The sequence below is a fragment of the Wickerhamomyces ciferrii genome, contig 00051, assembly GCF_000313485.1.
Source record: "Wickerhamomyces ciferrii WGS project CAIF00000000 data, strain NRRL Y-1031 F-60-10, contig 00051, whole genome shotgun sequence".
Classification (NCBI taxonomy): Eukaryota; Fungi; Ascomycota; class Saccharomycetes; order Phaffomycetales; family Wickerhamomycetaceae; genus Hansenula; species Hansenula ciferrii.
The window spans coordinates 141,410-156,664 of NW_011887689.1; the positions used below are offsets into that span (position 1 = coordinate 141,410).

General features: G+C 29.5%; 4 protein-coding genes across 4 annotated transcripts; 2 read left to right on the forward strand and 2 right to left on the reverse strand.

The window, feature by feature from the left end:
- Positions 1–959: 959 nt before the first annotated feature.
- IRA2 (Ras GTPase activating protein IRA2) lies at positions 960–9,089 on the forward strand (the record flags this gene model as incomplete). The annotated part of the gene is made up of 1 exon (XM_011277124.1): positions 960–9,089. The coding sequence occupies one exon, from the start codon at positions 960–962 to the stop codon at positions 9,087–9,089; it is 8,130 nt and encodes a 2,709-aa protein (XP_011275426.1).
- A 335-nt stretch (positions 9,090–9,424) lies between these two features.
- REX4 (putative 3'-5' exonuclease) lies at positions 9,425–10,267 on the reverse strand (the record flags this gene model as incomplete). The annotated part of the gene is made up of 1 exon (XM_011277125.1): positions 9,425–10,267. One exon carries the CDS (start codon positions 10,265–10,267, stop codon positions 9,425–9,427), a length of 843 nt encoding a protein of 280 aa, XP_011275427.1.
- Positions 10,268–10,478: 211 nt separating this feature from the next.
- AVO1 (Avo1p) lies at positions 10,479–13,259 on the reverse strand (the record flags this gene model as incomplete). Its single annotated transcript, XM_011277126.1, has 1 exon — positions 10,479–13,259. The coding sequence occupies one exon, from the start codon at positions 13,257–13,259 to the stop codon at positions 10,479–10,481; it is 2,781 nt and encodes a 926-aa protein (XP_011275428.1).
- Positions 13,260–14,255: 996 nt separating this feature from the next.
- On the forward strand, positions 14,256–14,717 carry BN7_2316 (uncharacterized protein; the record flags this gene model as incomplete). The annotated part of the gene is made up of 1 exon (XM_011277127.1): positions 14,256–14,717. The coding sequence occupies one exon, from the start codon at positions 14,256–14,258 to the stop codon at positions 14,715–14,717; it is 462 nt and encodes a 153-aa protein (XP_011275429.1).
- Between the last annotated feature and the right edge of the window lie 538 nt (positions 14,718–15,255).

A 15,255-nucleotide genomic window follows, 5' to 3' on the forward strand; every position in this document is an offset into this window, starting at 1 on the left:
AGTCTAGTCAGCTTTGAACAGGTGAAGATATCTACGCTTAAAACCAGGAATTAAACAGGCTGAAAAGGCTGATAGATTCTAACAGGCTGTCGGGCCTATAAGGCAACGGTAAGCATAGTTTTATAGCCAGAGAACACCCAGCTTCTTATAGATTTAGAACTTAGGAATGTGTTCATTCTTTATATAACCATGACTAAACTCTGTCTGTCTAATCTCTGCCTAAACCCACATTTGATTTGCTCCTTTTGACTTCTTTTGACTTGAATCGTGGAAGTTGAAAGGAAGATTAAACTTTGCTTGATGGGATTTAGAACCGTTGAGATTAAGCCCATCTAACACAGTACAAACATAGAGTGGAAACATAACTATAAATTCAAACTAGTCTAAGGCATCTAGTCTGAACTATACTAAATTCTGTCCATATCTGACCTGAGGCTTCGATAGTATAATTACTCTGTCTGGCTCTTCGGCAGTCGGGACTCTCTCTGCGTCTCTGCGTCTCTGCCTAACTTCTCCCTTCTAAAATTTGTGTGTAAATCAGAAAGCCGTTTTTTTTTTCTTTTGGCCAGAATTCTCAAACTGTGATTTTCTGAACCAAACTTCTGAACAAGTTACTCCAAATTCCCATTCAATAAGAACCAACTCAACCCCAAACAAATCAACACCTCATAGAAGAGATCCAGTTCATCAAGTGGTATCTCCATCATAAAGAACATCCACGGTTCAGATAATCCCATTTTCAAGACATCCGCTGTGTTTAATTGTGCTTAAAAACACTGTTCAAATCAAATTATCCATTCCACAAAGGTTAGATTAAAGTCATATTCATCAACACATTCATCAAGTTTGAAATCATTGGATTGAGATAATTCAAAATTATAAAAGGTTTCTCAGTGCGTGTATGTTTGTGTTTATCTAGCTCAAGATTCATTATACAAAGGTTAAGATAATATTCAAAAATGTCAGCGTCAATTAGATCACAACAAACAACGGCAAAATCTGTCACAGAATTACCATTAGTGGCTCATATATTCAACAAGATATCAGGTCTCTTACCTATAGAAAGTGACTTGAGTATATATGAAGTGGAAACTCATGCTTTTTATTTAAGTTCAAGAAAAGCTTTGATTAATTTATCAACTTCCAATCTATACCAGGATATTTTGATTTATGCTTTAGAGATATTGGAAGATTTGAATAAAAGAGATAATTATTTGGTCCTAAGGCAACGTGAATTACCTTCATTAAGTTCTTTATTAATTATTTTAAGATTATTAGCTGATTTATCGAAATTTAATTGGGATACAAAAGAACCAAAATCAAGAAAAAATTCAATAGATTCAAATACTTCAACAACTTCTTCTTCAAGTGAAGGTGTTGGTATTGCAACTGCAAATGTTGATTTTCATACTGTTCAACCAAACTCTCTTGATCCAATTTTGGCAAGACGTGCTATTGCTTTAATTTCAAAATTCAAATCTACAAGTAATTTGGTTCATGAATTGGCTTTAATTAATGGGAAAGTTGCTGTTTCAAATGAAGAATATGGTATGAGATCAATGACTGATCAAATTGATATCAATGTGGAAACTTTATTAAGATATTTTGCTGCGTCAAATCCAGTTGAATATTTAAATTTTAGTATTATGAAATTAAGTGTTTTGAAACATAATATAAATAATGAAGGTGAATTTGTTCCATATTTAGAATTATTCAGTGCAGTTTATTTGAATGAAAATTATATATTGGAATATTTAAAACATTTAAGAAATATATTGACAACAATTAAAAGATCAATTTATCGTCAATTATTATTAACTTTCTTTATGAAGGCGGTTAAGATTTGGATTAATTCAAGACCTCAAGAATATTTAAACTGTACCAAAACTGATTCAAATGTATCAATGGAAGCTGATGCATTATTTGATGAAGTTTATTCATTTTTGGAAGGTGGAACTTCAAAAATATCTTCAAATGCTGGTACAAATAAACAATTTAAAAGTTCATATAGATTCTTAGCATTATTATTAACATTATATCCAAGAGCAATTGAAAGTTTTACTTATCAAAATGATTCAAAATCAAATAGAACAGCAGCTTTGAAAAAACTTACAAGTTTCAATACAAATAAAAAACATAAATTATTATCAAATGTCACTAAAATATTATCAAATAATAAAGAAACTTCAACTCAAGTGGAAAATAATGTTTCCGTATTGGAAAGTTTAGATTTTGTTGTTTGTGTGGCAAATATTGCTTCATCAATTTATCCATATGATCCTCAAAATATCTTGGTACAATATTCTTTATTACATTATGATATTGTTACAAAAGTATTGGTACCTGTTTCTTCAACTAGAAATTCACCTTTGATTACACATGCTACTTTATCAGAAAATCAAGTTTTCAGTGAATTAAGATTAGAATATTTTTCAAGTCTTTGTGTATTAAATTCATCAGAATTTATTCCAAAATTAATGGATATATTAAATGATGAAAGTACTTCATTAGAATCTTTGAAATTAACAACTTCAATCTTGAAAATGTTTTCATCAACTTTACATTCAAAAGAATCAAGTCAAAATCTGGTTAGACAAATTTTCCCATTATTGAAGAGAGTTGTTGTTAGAATGAGTACTTTAGTTCAAAGTTCAACTTATGTTCCATCTATTTATGAAGAAGAAACTGAAACTTCTTCCTTGGGCAAAACAAGTTCTGGTAATTCTTTAGATTTTTATTCTCAATATAGTTTCAAAACTGAAATTAAATTCCCAGATCAATCAAGACAAAATTCATCAACTGTTTCATCTTCAGCTGGTTCAGTATCAACTCCAAAATCTGAAAAATTCAAAGATACTACAAAGAGTATATTCAGTAGATCTCATCATTTAAATTCAGCACATCAACAAAGTTCAAGTCATAGTACAAACACTTCTGCATCATCAGCTTCAACAAGTAGAGCAAATACTGCAACATCAGATCAATCAATTGATAGTACACAACAAGCTCAAAAAGTTTCAAAATTATCAAGAGATATATTAGCAAATTCATATTCAATTTTTAAAAAATATCCACAATTATATTTCTTAACTTCAAATGATTTATCAAATAATGAGAAATATGAAGAATTAATTGAAAGTTCAAATTCTGTTTTAGATCCATTCATAATTTCAATTAAAGATTCTGATCCAAAATTAACAACTTCTGTTACTCAATATCTTTTAAGTTTTATTTCATCAAATGTTATATTGGATGATTTTGATCATGTTATGTGTTCATTTGCAGGCTCTTTATTAATTTTGAATGCTACAGCTAAAGCATTAATTGCAAGTTCTTCAAGTGATTTGAAAAGAAGAGAACTTTTAGAAATTTTTGTGAAATTTTTAGAATATAGAGTTGGTTTAAACACATTATTAGAACATCATGAATATTTCCCATTAGTCAAATCATTAGAAAAATCATTTTATCTAAGTGCAACCTCATTAATTGAACAAGCTTTATTAACTTGTTTATGTACACCATCATTTGATACATATCCATTGATAAAAAGAGGTTTCAGAGCTGTTGATTCAGAATTAAGTTTTAATGGATCAAGAAATCATGTCTATGAAAGAGATATCAATAAAGATTTCTATCTGGCTGTTTCTGGTGATTCTTCATTAACCACTGGTTTGGTTGCCTTACAGAAAAACATTAGAAAATATTTTTTAAAAATTAAAACACCAAGTGCAGCTGTTATAAATGTTTGGTTAAGAATTTATGAAAGATGGAATGATATGGCTTTATCAAATTATTCTGAAATGTCACAAAATGAATTAGCTGAATTCCGTAATTTTGCAGGATTTTTATCATCAGTTTCAGGTATTTTCGTTAATTCAAATGTTAATGCTGAAAGAGGTTTCACTCAAGAAATTAAACATGAAATCACTGAAAAAATCGATGAATTTATCCAAAGAGAATTGGTTCTGTTAGGTGAAGATAATTTAGTCACTAGAGAAAATGCTAGAGAAATTCTTGCTGCTGAAACACATCCATTATCCTATGGTAGAGTTGTTAAACTACTGGTTCCTATTGTTAAGAATTATGAAGCTAATTCAGAAAGATTATCAGTTTTAGATTTCACAGTTATAGAACATATTATAGTTTTGTTAAAAGCTATTTTAAATAATGGTGCTAGAGAAACAGTTTTCTCTGTTTCAGTTGATTTATTAAATTGTGCAAGTATATTAGCAAGATTAATTGATTCAGTTCCAGAAGTTGATGTTACTATATTAAAATTAAGAATTAGAATGTCAAGATTTTTCTATGAAATTGAATTGCATAATGATGTTTTAGTTATTGGAGGAGCTTATAAATTAAGAAATACTTATTTGAGACATGCTTATAATTGGTTTGATAATGCAATTGCTTATGATTGTAATTGTAATGATCATTCACACCATCAACATCAAAAACATTCAACAGGTGGTAGAGATCTTGATTATATCTATATTGATATTGCTATTGAAAGTGTTAAAGCATTATCTTTATTATTGGATTCATTATTGTTAGAAGCACCACAAGTTATTAATGAACGTGAATTGAAATTTTCAAAAGCTAGTTTATTTAGTATATATTTCAATACTTTTTTGAAAGCTTTAGAAAGATATTCAGATCTAGAAAAATTTCCATTGAGTGTTAAACATAAAGTTTCCACTGTTAGTGATCATATTATTACTTGTTTGACTAATTTATTAAAATCAAATGTTGATGTTGGTTTACAATATGCATTACCAATTGGTTATCATTCAAATTTATCAATTAGAGTTGCATTTTTGAAAGTCTTTGTATCAATTGTGGAAACTTATAAAGTTGATGATGGTCGCCATGATGAAAAGACCAGAGCTTTGATGAATGATATTTTCAAATTAATTTTTACAACTCCAAAAGTTTTGTTGTCAATTGCAAGATCATGTCCAACTAGTGATGCTTCCGCATTAGCATCATGTTCGCTATCATTAGCTGATAGTGTTAATCAAAGTGCAAGCTTGGTTTCATATTTGGTTCAAGAAGAAATTTTCAATGGCTATAACTATGGTGATATTTTAAGAAGAAATAGTTTTGCAAGTAAATCATTATCTGCTTTTGGTAGATCCAAAGGTAGTGAATATTTAGTATCAACATTAAGACCAATTTTATTAGAAATTAGAGATTCTGAATTAGATCTTGAAGTGGAGAAAATATCACCAGAAGATCCTGCTGGTTTACAAAATCTGAATAATTTTATGCACTATTTGAAAAAATTGGTTAATGTTATTATTAGATCAATTGATGAATTCCCACTTGAATTTAGAGCTGTTTGTCAAACAATTTCAAGTTGTGTTGAAGGTAAATTCCCAAGTTATAGAATAATTGCAGTTGGTTCTTTCATCTTTTTAAGATTCTTCTGTCCAGCTATTGTTAGTCCAGAATCTGAAAAAATTGTTGATATTCCAAATCGTCAAACTCAAAGAAAATTTTTAATGTTGGCTAAAGTTTTACAAAACATGGCTAATGGTTCATTAAATTCTCTAAGATGGCCGTTGTTAAAATCTAGAACTGAAGAATTGAATGAACTCAATGAAAAATTATTCGGCTTCTTAGATCAATGTACCAAACTTGATGATGATGTTGTATTTGAAGTTACTGAAATGTCTGATGTTAACGATCAAGATTTTGGATTCTTCCATAGATTTATGTATGAAAATTGGCAAGTGGTTAGAGCTGAAAGTTTAAGAAATTGTGAAAATGAAGATGAACTAAAGGTCCATTTGAAGTTATCAACAGATGTTATGGATATCTTATCATTTTTGGGTCAACCAACTATTAATTTTGGTTATGAAATTCCTGCCTCAATTTCTCCAGAATCTAATAATGAATTATTTGAATTTATGAGCAAGTATTCATTGAAAGATTTAGGTCAAGTTCAAGATTCAAACTTTATTTATCAAGCGATCAGCTCTGATGGTACACCACTATTGGTATTTTCTTATCTTGAATTTTATAAGTTGAAAAATGCTGATCAAGAAATTGCTTTATACAGAATCTTTCAAATTGCTTCAAAAATCTGGGATCAAAAATTCTCAATTGTTGTTGATTGTACTGGAAATAATGGTACTCAAGTTTTTCCTTATAGATTATTAGTTCTATTAGGAAACTTAGCTCCTAATCCAATGCGTGATAACTGTGTTTCTGTTCAATATTTCAATTTATCATCGGGTTTGTTTCCAAATTTTTTCAAAAATTCAAAGTCACCAAGTAATTTTTTTAACCAAGGTCCATCTGAATATTTCTTCCCACATGGAAATGATGATCATAAGACTATTGCTAATTTGGGCTTACCAAATGAATCAGTTAGAGCTTACCATGATGTTAGAGCTAAATTCACAGATGCTTCGTTATATCAAGTTGATAATGGTCGCTTCGTCCCAGTTGTTATTAAGATAGGTAATGAATTTATTCAAATTACCCAAACAACACCACAAAGAATTAAAATTAAAGGTACATTGAAAGAAATTTATCTTAACGACGTTTTCAGATTACAAGATATTTCTTCCGTTTCGGTTTCTGAAAAGACTGGTGTTTCTAATGAAATAACAATTGTGTTTGAAAATGGTTCTGAATTCATTTTAAGCTCACCAAAATCATTAGATATAATGAGATTATTGTATTTCACTAAAAATAGAGTAACTGAAGCTCCTGCTGAAACTTTGTTCAAACAAAATGTTGAAAAATCATTAGAAGATATGCTTGGTCAATTGTTCAATATTGTATTTTTAGGTTTCACATCTTCATCAGCAGAAATTAGATCAATTTCTTATAATCTTTTAGCTGCTGCGCAAAAACAATTCAATTTAGACCTTGGTAGAGAATTAGCATCATCACCAGAAGTCTATTTCCCACGTGATAATAATACTTTTGTCGTTACCATTTCTGAAAAATTAGCTGAAACTTATCCACAAGTTACACCAGAGGTTATTGGTGCGTTCTTTAAAGTTTATAGAGAACAAGTTACACCACGTCAAAGATTCAATGCAATTGTTTATGTTGCACCATGGATTCCAAACATTTATGAGCATGTTTACCGAGTTGATGAAGAAAATGGTCCTGATTTTGTATCTGAAATTATCAGAAACTTCTTAGCTGTTTCATCTATTGATCCAGTATTCCTGAGTGCTTTTAATTCCCAAATATGGTCTAAATTATGTTTAGAAGATAGAATCAGTACCATTTTGGTTAATGAAATTGTCTTGACTGCTATTGACCGTGAAGCTGAAGGTTCTGATTGGAAATCTATCATTGCATTATTAGCATCTACACCAACTGTTGAATTATGTGGTCATGTTATTCAAAGATTAAGAGAAATCTCACATATTCCATTCCCTGATAGCAATGGTAATTATTCTGTTACTTCACATAGTAGCTGGATTGAAATCACGGTTTTGGTTCAAATTTGTGTTTCTTTATTCTTTGATTCATTGATGTTCACTGAAATGTTTTTACCTGAAATCTTTTATGTTGTTACTGTTTTAGTTGATGTTGGTCCATTGGATCTAAGAATTGCAAGTCATCAATTATTGTTAAATGTTCTTCAATCATTTTTAACTAAACCAACATTAAATGATTTCGCCAAAGATAAAATTAGAAATACAATCTCTCATTTTACTTCTCATAGATCAAGAATTTTATTCGGTTTAAATAGAGATACAGCTGATAATTTCCCAACTGAAATATCTAAATTTGCCACCAGAGTTAGTACAATGGAAACATTGGTTGCTGCATTGATGGAAGTCATTGAAGTTACAGGTTCTGAGAACAGCAAAGCTTTATGGGTTGCTAGATGGAATAGGTATGTCGTTGATGCTGTTTCAAAAGATGATGCTGTCTTAAAGGGAAGAGCCCTTTTATTATTAGGTGTTTTATCTAAGACTGGTGTTAATGATACGATGGTTGTTAGAGTTATGGAAATGGTTGCACAAGTTGCCTCAGAGGATATGAGTGACACTAAATACCGTTATTTGGCCATTTGTACCGTTTTCTCTTTGAGTAGAATATCGGAAGGATTGTTACCAACATCACCATTCTTTGGAAGAATGTTTTGGTTTGCACTTGTTGTTACACATTCAGATTTAGTCGCTTTATATCAAGGTGGTCTTCAATTTGCATGTAAGGTATTGACAGCTATGCATTCTAAGGATAAATATATTAATTTTGATGTTGTTGGAACACTTTTGAAAGAAAAGGTACCATTTGGTGCGTTACTTGATCGTATTGAAGAACATGATGAAATTGTTGCCACTAGAGATACCTTTGATCAAGTCTTATTGCATTATACTATTAAAGGTTTACAGTTACCATATGCTAGAGCAACATCAATTGAATCATTGAAATCATTCTTTATCATAAGATATTTGAATGAGGTTGCTCGTGTTGAAACTGACCCATCACAAGTGTTTGATAATAGTGTTCACTCATATTTGTTATTCCTTTATATCTTGCTAAAACCTGATGATGTGAAATCTTTATTAAGATCTGCCGATGTATTAAGTGATGATGTTATTGAATTGGGTGAACAAGCAATGGTTCCAAGAGTATTGGTCAACTATTTATTATCAGATAACATTAACTCAAACCTTTCCTTGTTACAAGCTGCTGTTCATTTTGAAGAAGGTGAACCAAACGAAAAATCCATGATCAGATTATTATTATTATTGAAATATATTGGTCAAAGAAATCCGAGATTGGTTATGAAAGTTTATTTCAAATTGAGACCAACTATTAGAAAGATCATTAGTACCAATTCAAGCTCAGTTCCTCTAGTTACTGCATGTTTTAACTTAGCTTCTATTGCAAGTATTCAAACAGACTATGAAGAGGATGAAAAGTTCAAACATTTTGCTGATCAAGTGTTGGATGAAAACTCAGTTCGTGGTATTTACAAATATAAATTCCCTGAAGGTGCAGTATTACTTGATGAAAAGGGGGCCAATAATCCATCCGAAAAATCTCGTGGTTCAGTCATGAAACCATTGATTGAAACAATTTGTGCTGCTAAGGTTCAAACTGAATAGATTGTTGATTTAATGATCAATGCCATGTTTTATCGTTTATTCTACACATAATTTTCACTTCATTTATTTTATCACATATTACTATTATTACATATTTTAATGTTTATGAACATTTGTTTTTTACTTTTTATTTCCAAATTCGTTATACAACATTTTGTTTTAGTCTTGTTTCTCTGTTAACCTAAATCAAGGTTTTTGTTGCATTGTATAATTATCATTTATGTTATGACCATTTACTGTTATTTTAGAACCAGCTCGTGCAATGACTATAATACTACTTTAAGATATAATACAACTTGTTAACAATATTTGCAAACATAATTTTAAACTTTTATTTATTCTCTTGGTCTAAATCTTTGATGCAATTTTTCAAATTCTTTTTTATGCAATTTATATAACAACATCGTAGCTCTTGCATCTTCAACAGATGAATGCTCAGCACCTTGGATATCAATTTTCAATAATTCTTTAGTTAATTTTTTCAATGCAGGAGTTTTACCTTTTGATAATTGTCTAAAAGGTGGATGTTTGGAAGTATCTCTAATCATATGTTTTGGATGTGATAATAATAAAGCATCTAAATCATGCTGTATAGCATGACCAACTAAGATCTTATCTTTAAATAATTCATCAACTTCTTTTTGTGCAGTTTTAAAATCAATAGCATTTTTCATATGAGCAGGTGTAACACCACTAACCCAAGTTCTCCAATCTGTAACTTTTTCTCTTGGTTTAACAAATTTATCATAAACTGTATGACCATGGAAGTTTACTATAGATACACGAGCCAAAACGGATTCAGCACCTTCTGGACCAACACCAACAAATTCACAATCTATAGCTAAATATTTCCCTGGTAATTTTTTTTGATCTGATAAATTACCGGGCGTTAATGATGCTTGTTTATATTCTGATGAAATATCATAAACTTTTGAAAGATCATCTAAGGGGATATCATTATCATCTGCCCATTTTGTTAATTCTTTTGGATCTGTTGGTGGAAGATTCTTATTTTTATTTTCCTTTTTCTCTATATCATTCGTTATTTGATCTATAATTGATTTTGTAGAATCTTTCTTCTTTGTCTTTTTAGTAAGTTTTGAAGCGACTGAAGGTTTCTTTGTCTTCTTTTTAAGTTTCATCCAGTTTGATGAAAGTGCAGATTTATCAAAAGCCATTTTGAATTGATAATAGAACGATGAGCTGTTACAATTTGTAATAAATTTGATATTTTTGGGTTTACTTTAAGTATACTAGAAGAGCTCATCGCAGAATTTTTTTTTTTATCTAACAGAAAGTTGTTACGAGCACCGGGATATAAGCTTATGTCACAAAAAAAATTGAAATACTATAATCGTAACATCGTATTAAAGTCAAATTATTTATATATCAAGAAAGTGAAGAGTGATAATTCTTGTAAACCTCCATCAACTTATGTAATTTTGAAATAATTTCCAAAGATTCTTGAGGATTTAAAGCTTCAAAATCATACCTTTTAGGACCATTTGTTTTCATAACCACAATTTTAAAATTTGCAGGGATTCTTTTTGAAACTTTACATGAAACTATTTGACTAACATGAAAAGTTCTTGTTTTAAAGCTATTCTCATACCAGATTTTTTCATCTTTAGGCATGATATAAACATATTCACCATCAATTGCAAAAGAACGTTCATGACGATTTATAAATTTCATTGGTAATCTTCTCCAAACTGTATATTTTTGATATTCATTTGTAACTATATTTGGCGGTAAATTACTATTATTTTGATCTGGATTTTTCAATGTAGTTTTAGAACCATTTTTATTTTTAAAAGATGAAGAAATACCATGTTTTGTAAATGATGATGAAAATTGTTTTGATGAAAGAGAATGACGTCTTGAGATTGAAGGTCTTTGTGGGACTTGTAATTGTTGTTGTTTTAATTGTTCATCTTCGTCCTGTTGACGTTGTTCATTAATATCTTTATTAATATCATTAGTCACTAATAAACTTTGTGGTGTTAAATTTGAATTAATAGTTGGTAAAGTTCTATTATCCAAGATTTTTTTCTTTCTTAAATTCAATTCTCTTGCTTTTCTTTTAGTTAATACTTCAAGTCTATAACTACCATCTAAAGAACTTATTGAGTCATTTAAATCTAATATATAATCTTCACCAACAACTTTAATATGATAATCTGTTGGATCAAGATCTTTAATTTTGGTATACCTTATTAATATTTCATTTAATTTAGCAGTTAATGGTAATTCAATACCTGTATATGAAGCATCTTGACTAGCTGGATATTTATAAACCTGTAATTTCCAAGAAGCAGCATCTTTAATATCATTATCAATTTTGGGTATTATAGAAGTTGAATAATTTCTTTGTTTAATTGTGTTTGAGTTTGTTCCTTTAGAAGGTGATGGTGTATTTGAATTAGATTCAGTTTCCAAAATTGGTTGTGGAGTTTTAATTTCATTTAATTGAAATTCTGAATCATTAACTTCAATGATTGCAACTTCATCTTCACCATATGAAGATATTATCTTGGTACGGTCCATAAGACCAAATGATCCTTCATAAGGTTCTCCATCATCATCAATTAAATGTAATGACCATTTATTTGGATTTTTCAATAAATTTGAAGATGATAATAATTCAGGTTTTGTTTTAACAATATTTAATAATATAAATCCGATAGTTTCCACAACTGTAACTGTTTTCCTTATTTTCAATTTCATTGTTTCTTCATTTGGTAAATAAACAGTCATATTAATTACATCAAATCTATTTGATATACTTTCACCAGATACAAAGACATAATATTCTAATGGATCAATATTACTGACGTTGTTCTTCTTATTAATCATCATTGTTAATTGTGAAGTTAATTTTAATTTGGAGGGGATAATTGTTGTTTTTTCAAAATTTGATGATGATAAAGAAGGTTCCATTGAAGAAGAAGTTGTTGAGAAATTTGAAGATGATCTTATAGGTCTCAAATTATCATTTGGTGTAATTTCATTACTTTTCATACTTAATGATGAAGATCTTTTATTTCTTAATTTTGGTCTTGATTGTTTTTCAAATGATAGTTTTCTATTATTTAATTTTAATCCACTTACTGAACCTGTTTGTTCTTTGATATGTAATAATTGTAATCTTGCATTATCAATGATATCATCTTCATCTTCATCTGAAAAATCTGAATCTAATAATAATTGATCATCAACTGAAGAAATTGAATTATCACCATAAAGATATTTACTATCATTAAATTGTTCAGCTAATTGTGATGTGGTATTAACATCTGAATAATTTTGATCAACAAGAATACCATTTTCATCTTGTCTTCTACTAATATTACTTCCATCAATATCTTCTAAATTTACTAATTCACTCCCGCCAGTGTTTGCTCTTGAACGATTATCAGTTCGATCACTTGTAGTTTCACTGTAAAGATCACTTTCATCAAATGTATTGTTACTATCAAGCTCATCATTATCCAGATCTTCATCATCTTCATCATCTTCATATTCATCATCATCATCGTCATCATCATCAGTTATATCATCTTTTGGTTTCTTCCTTTCCCTCTTTTTAGAATCCAAAGTACTTTTATTTGATGAAGATTCACTTGAATTTCTAAATAATTTGGTAAATTGTGGTTTATAACTAATTTTAGGTAACATTTTACCCATATGAGAAGAAGTTTGAGTAATTTGAGGTGTTAGTGAATCATGTAATATTTCATCTTGATGAGCCTGAGGTGTAATATCATGATCATGTTGATCTAATTTAATTGTAGAAACAGAATTTTTGGATTCTGGTTTATGTGGATCAATCATCACAGGTGCTTCTAATGTATTTTGTTTTGGTTCATGCTCTATATTTGTATCTTCTTCATCAGATTCATGAATTATGGTATTTACTTGTTCATTTGAAAGGTGTAATTTCCTTGATAATTCATTCTCTTCCAAGACATTGATTGGTATAGGTGGTGATTCTACTCTTTCTAGCAGCAATTCATAATCTTCATTGATTTCTTGAGTTGGATATTCTGTATCTTCATTATCTAAACTGAAACGTCGTATTATTCTCCTACTTTGATCATTATCAGCAATTGAAAGATATTGAGCACGTATTTGGTTGATTAAGAACTTCCTATCCTGCACAAGCGCCATGTTGAAAAATTAGCCCTGGTGATGGAATTCCACAATCCCTATATTGATCTGTTATGACTTGTCCCTTTGACCAGCTTTTGTTGATCCTTTGTTGATGCTTTGTTTTCGTTGATATGGTTAAATCAAGTCAAGTTCAAGTATAATTTATGGAATTGAATTAATGAATGTGGTCCTTACCGTGTTCTGATAATGAATTGAATGTAAATTGGTGATTTAGTCCATAATTGAAAGATGAATAGTCAAAGAGCATTTAAATCAGAGTTTAAATTAGAATTAGATTGTATCTTAGCTATAATTTGTAAAAAGAATGAAAATTTCTACTCTAAAACTATACATTTTGCGCTTGAATACCATTAATTTCCGTTTGATAGAATTCGCGGGTACTTTTAAAAACATCAACACTTTTTGTATTGTTCATCTTGACAAATCTACTGAACCTATTGATTTAAAAGGGCGCTTGTATTTTGAGTTATTGCAATGGGGAATTCAAGGGCAAACTATTCAATATCAAGTATTTGCTGGCTGATATCATGCCCTGGAGTCTAGCCGCTGACTTAATTGATGGTGCTGATGGTGCTGATGGTGCTGATGGATCCAAATAAATTCCAAAGTTTCAATGTTCATCAAGTTAGATTCCCCTTACAATCTCATTAAATGGTAACCTGGATGGCTAATGATTCATTCCAATCAATTAGATACATCATAATGCTTTAGTTTTTGTTTATTATCAATTGTTTACTTTTGTGTCGGCGGCTAATTATGGTGAAAATTTGGTATAAAAGTTATTAAAATCCTCCTCAATGATAAATCAATTGTATTCTTTCAATCTTCAGGTAATAATTGGATTAAAAATACAACAATATTACCGACATTTCAAACTCACAGACAGAGGCTCACATTAAGAAGACTTTAATTTACGTGCTGCTAATTTTCATTGCTGCTAGGTTTTACGCTGATTTAGAATAGGTTCAAGAAAAAAAATTTAGATATATTTAAATGAATGACATACAATTTTGTTATGGTAAAAAATCATTAGATTCAAGATTATTGAATGCATGTGTTTCAAACAAAATATTTCCATTCAATAGGTCCACCAACCAAGAAATTAAAATGGAAATTAAACACATTGTTATTGTGAAGACCCTATCAGGGGCTCTTAAAATTTATCTGATTGATCATGATGATATGCTCTTCCGGGATTCAAAACTTTACAAAGCAATTGCCAAATTTATTGATTATAAAGATGAAAAAGTTCTGATTGTAAAGAGTTTATCATTGCATCAAATTTACCAAAAGCTGAATTATTATATCACCAATTTAAACATCATTGATGTTATCCATATTAATTTCAAGTATTACCAAATGATCAAACAGCATAGGCTGACAGAGATTAGCAGCTTCATATTTTTATTGGAACTGCTTTGGGAAGATCTAGATGAGATTAATCATGAATATTGATTTAAAAATTCCAATTTTTAGAATTGAAAACCAATTAAACAACAAATTCGTTGAAAACTTTACAAGTCATTTGTTACTTGAAACCTTTTTATAAACAGCTTCAATTGCTGCACACATTATTATATTGATTCAAATTTTTCCCATGAAACATTAACCAAATTTCTTACCAATGTTCGTTGAACATGGGTTTTTACCGAATAAAATCTTTAAATAGATAAGCGATCAAAATAATAAAAAATTTAATGTGCAAGATTTGTTTTGTAGTAATGTTGTTATGAAATCTTTGTTTTTATTGATTTGATTTAATTATTGAAAGCTTGATATTAGATCCCATCACTTTGATTTTGTAGTGATTACCATCCTTGTAAATGAGTTTTGGTTCATCATTGAATGAAAAAGAATTATATCATCATTGATCAAGACATAACACATTTGTAATACCCACTAGGTAATAGGTGCTGATTAATTTGGTTTTGATGGACCTTGACTATATTCACAGTTAAAGGACTTGACAATTGACAATCCTTTTCAATCAAGA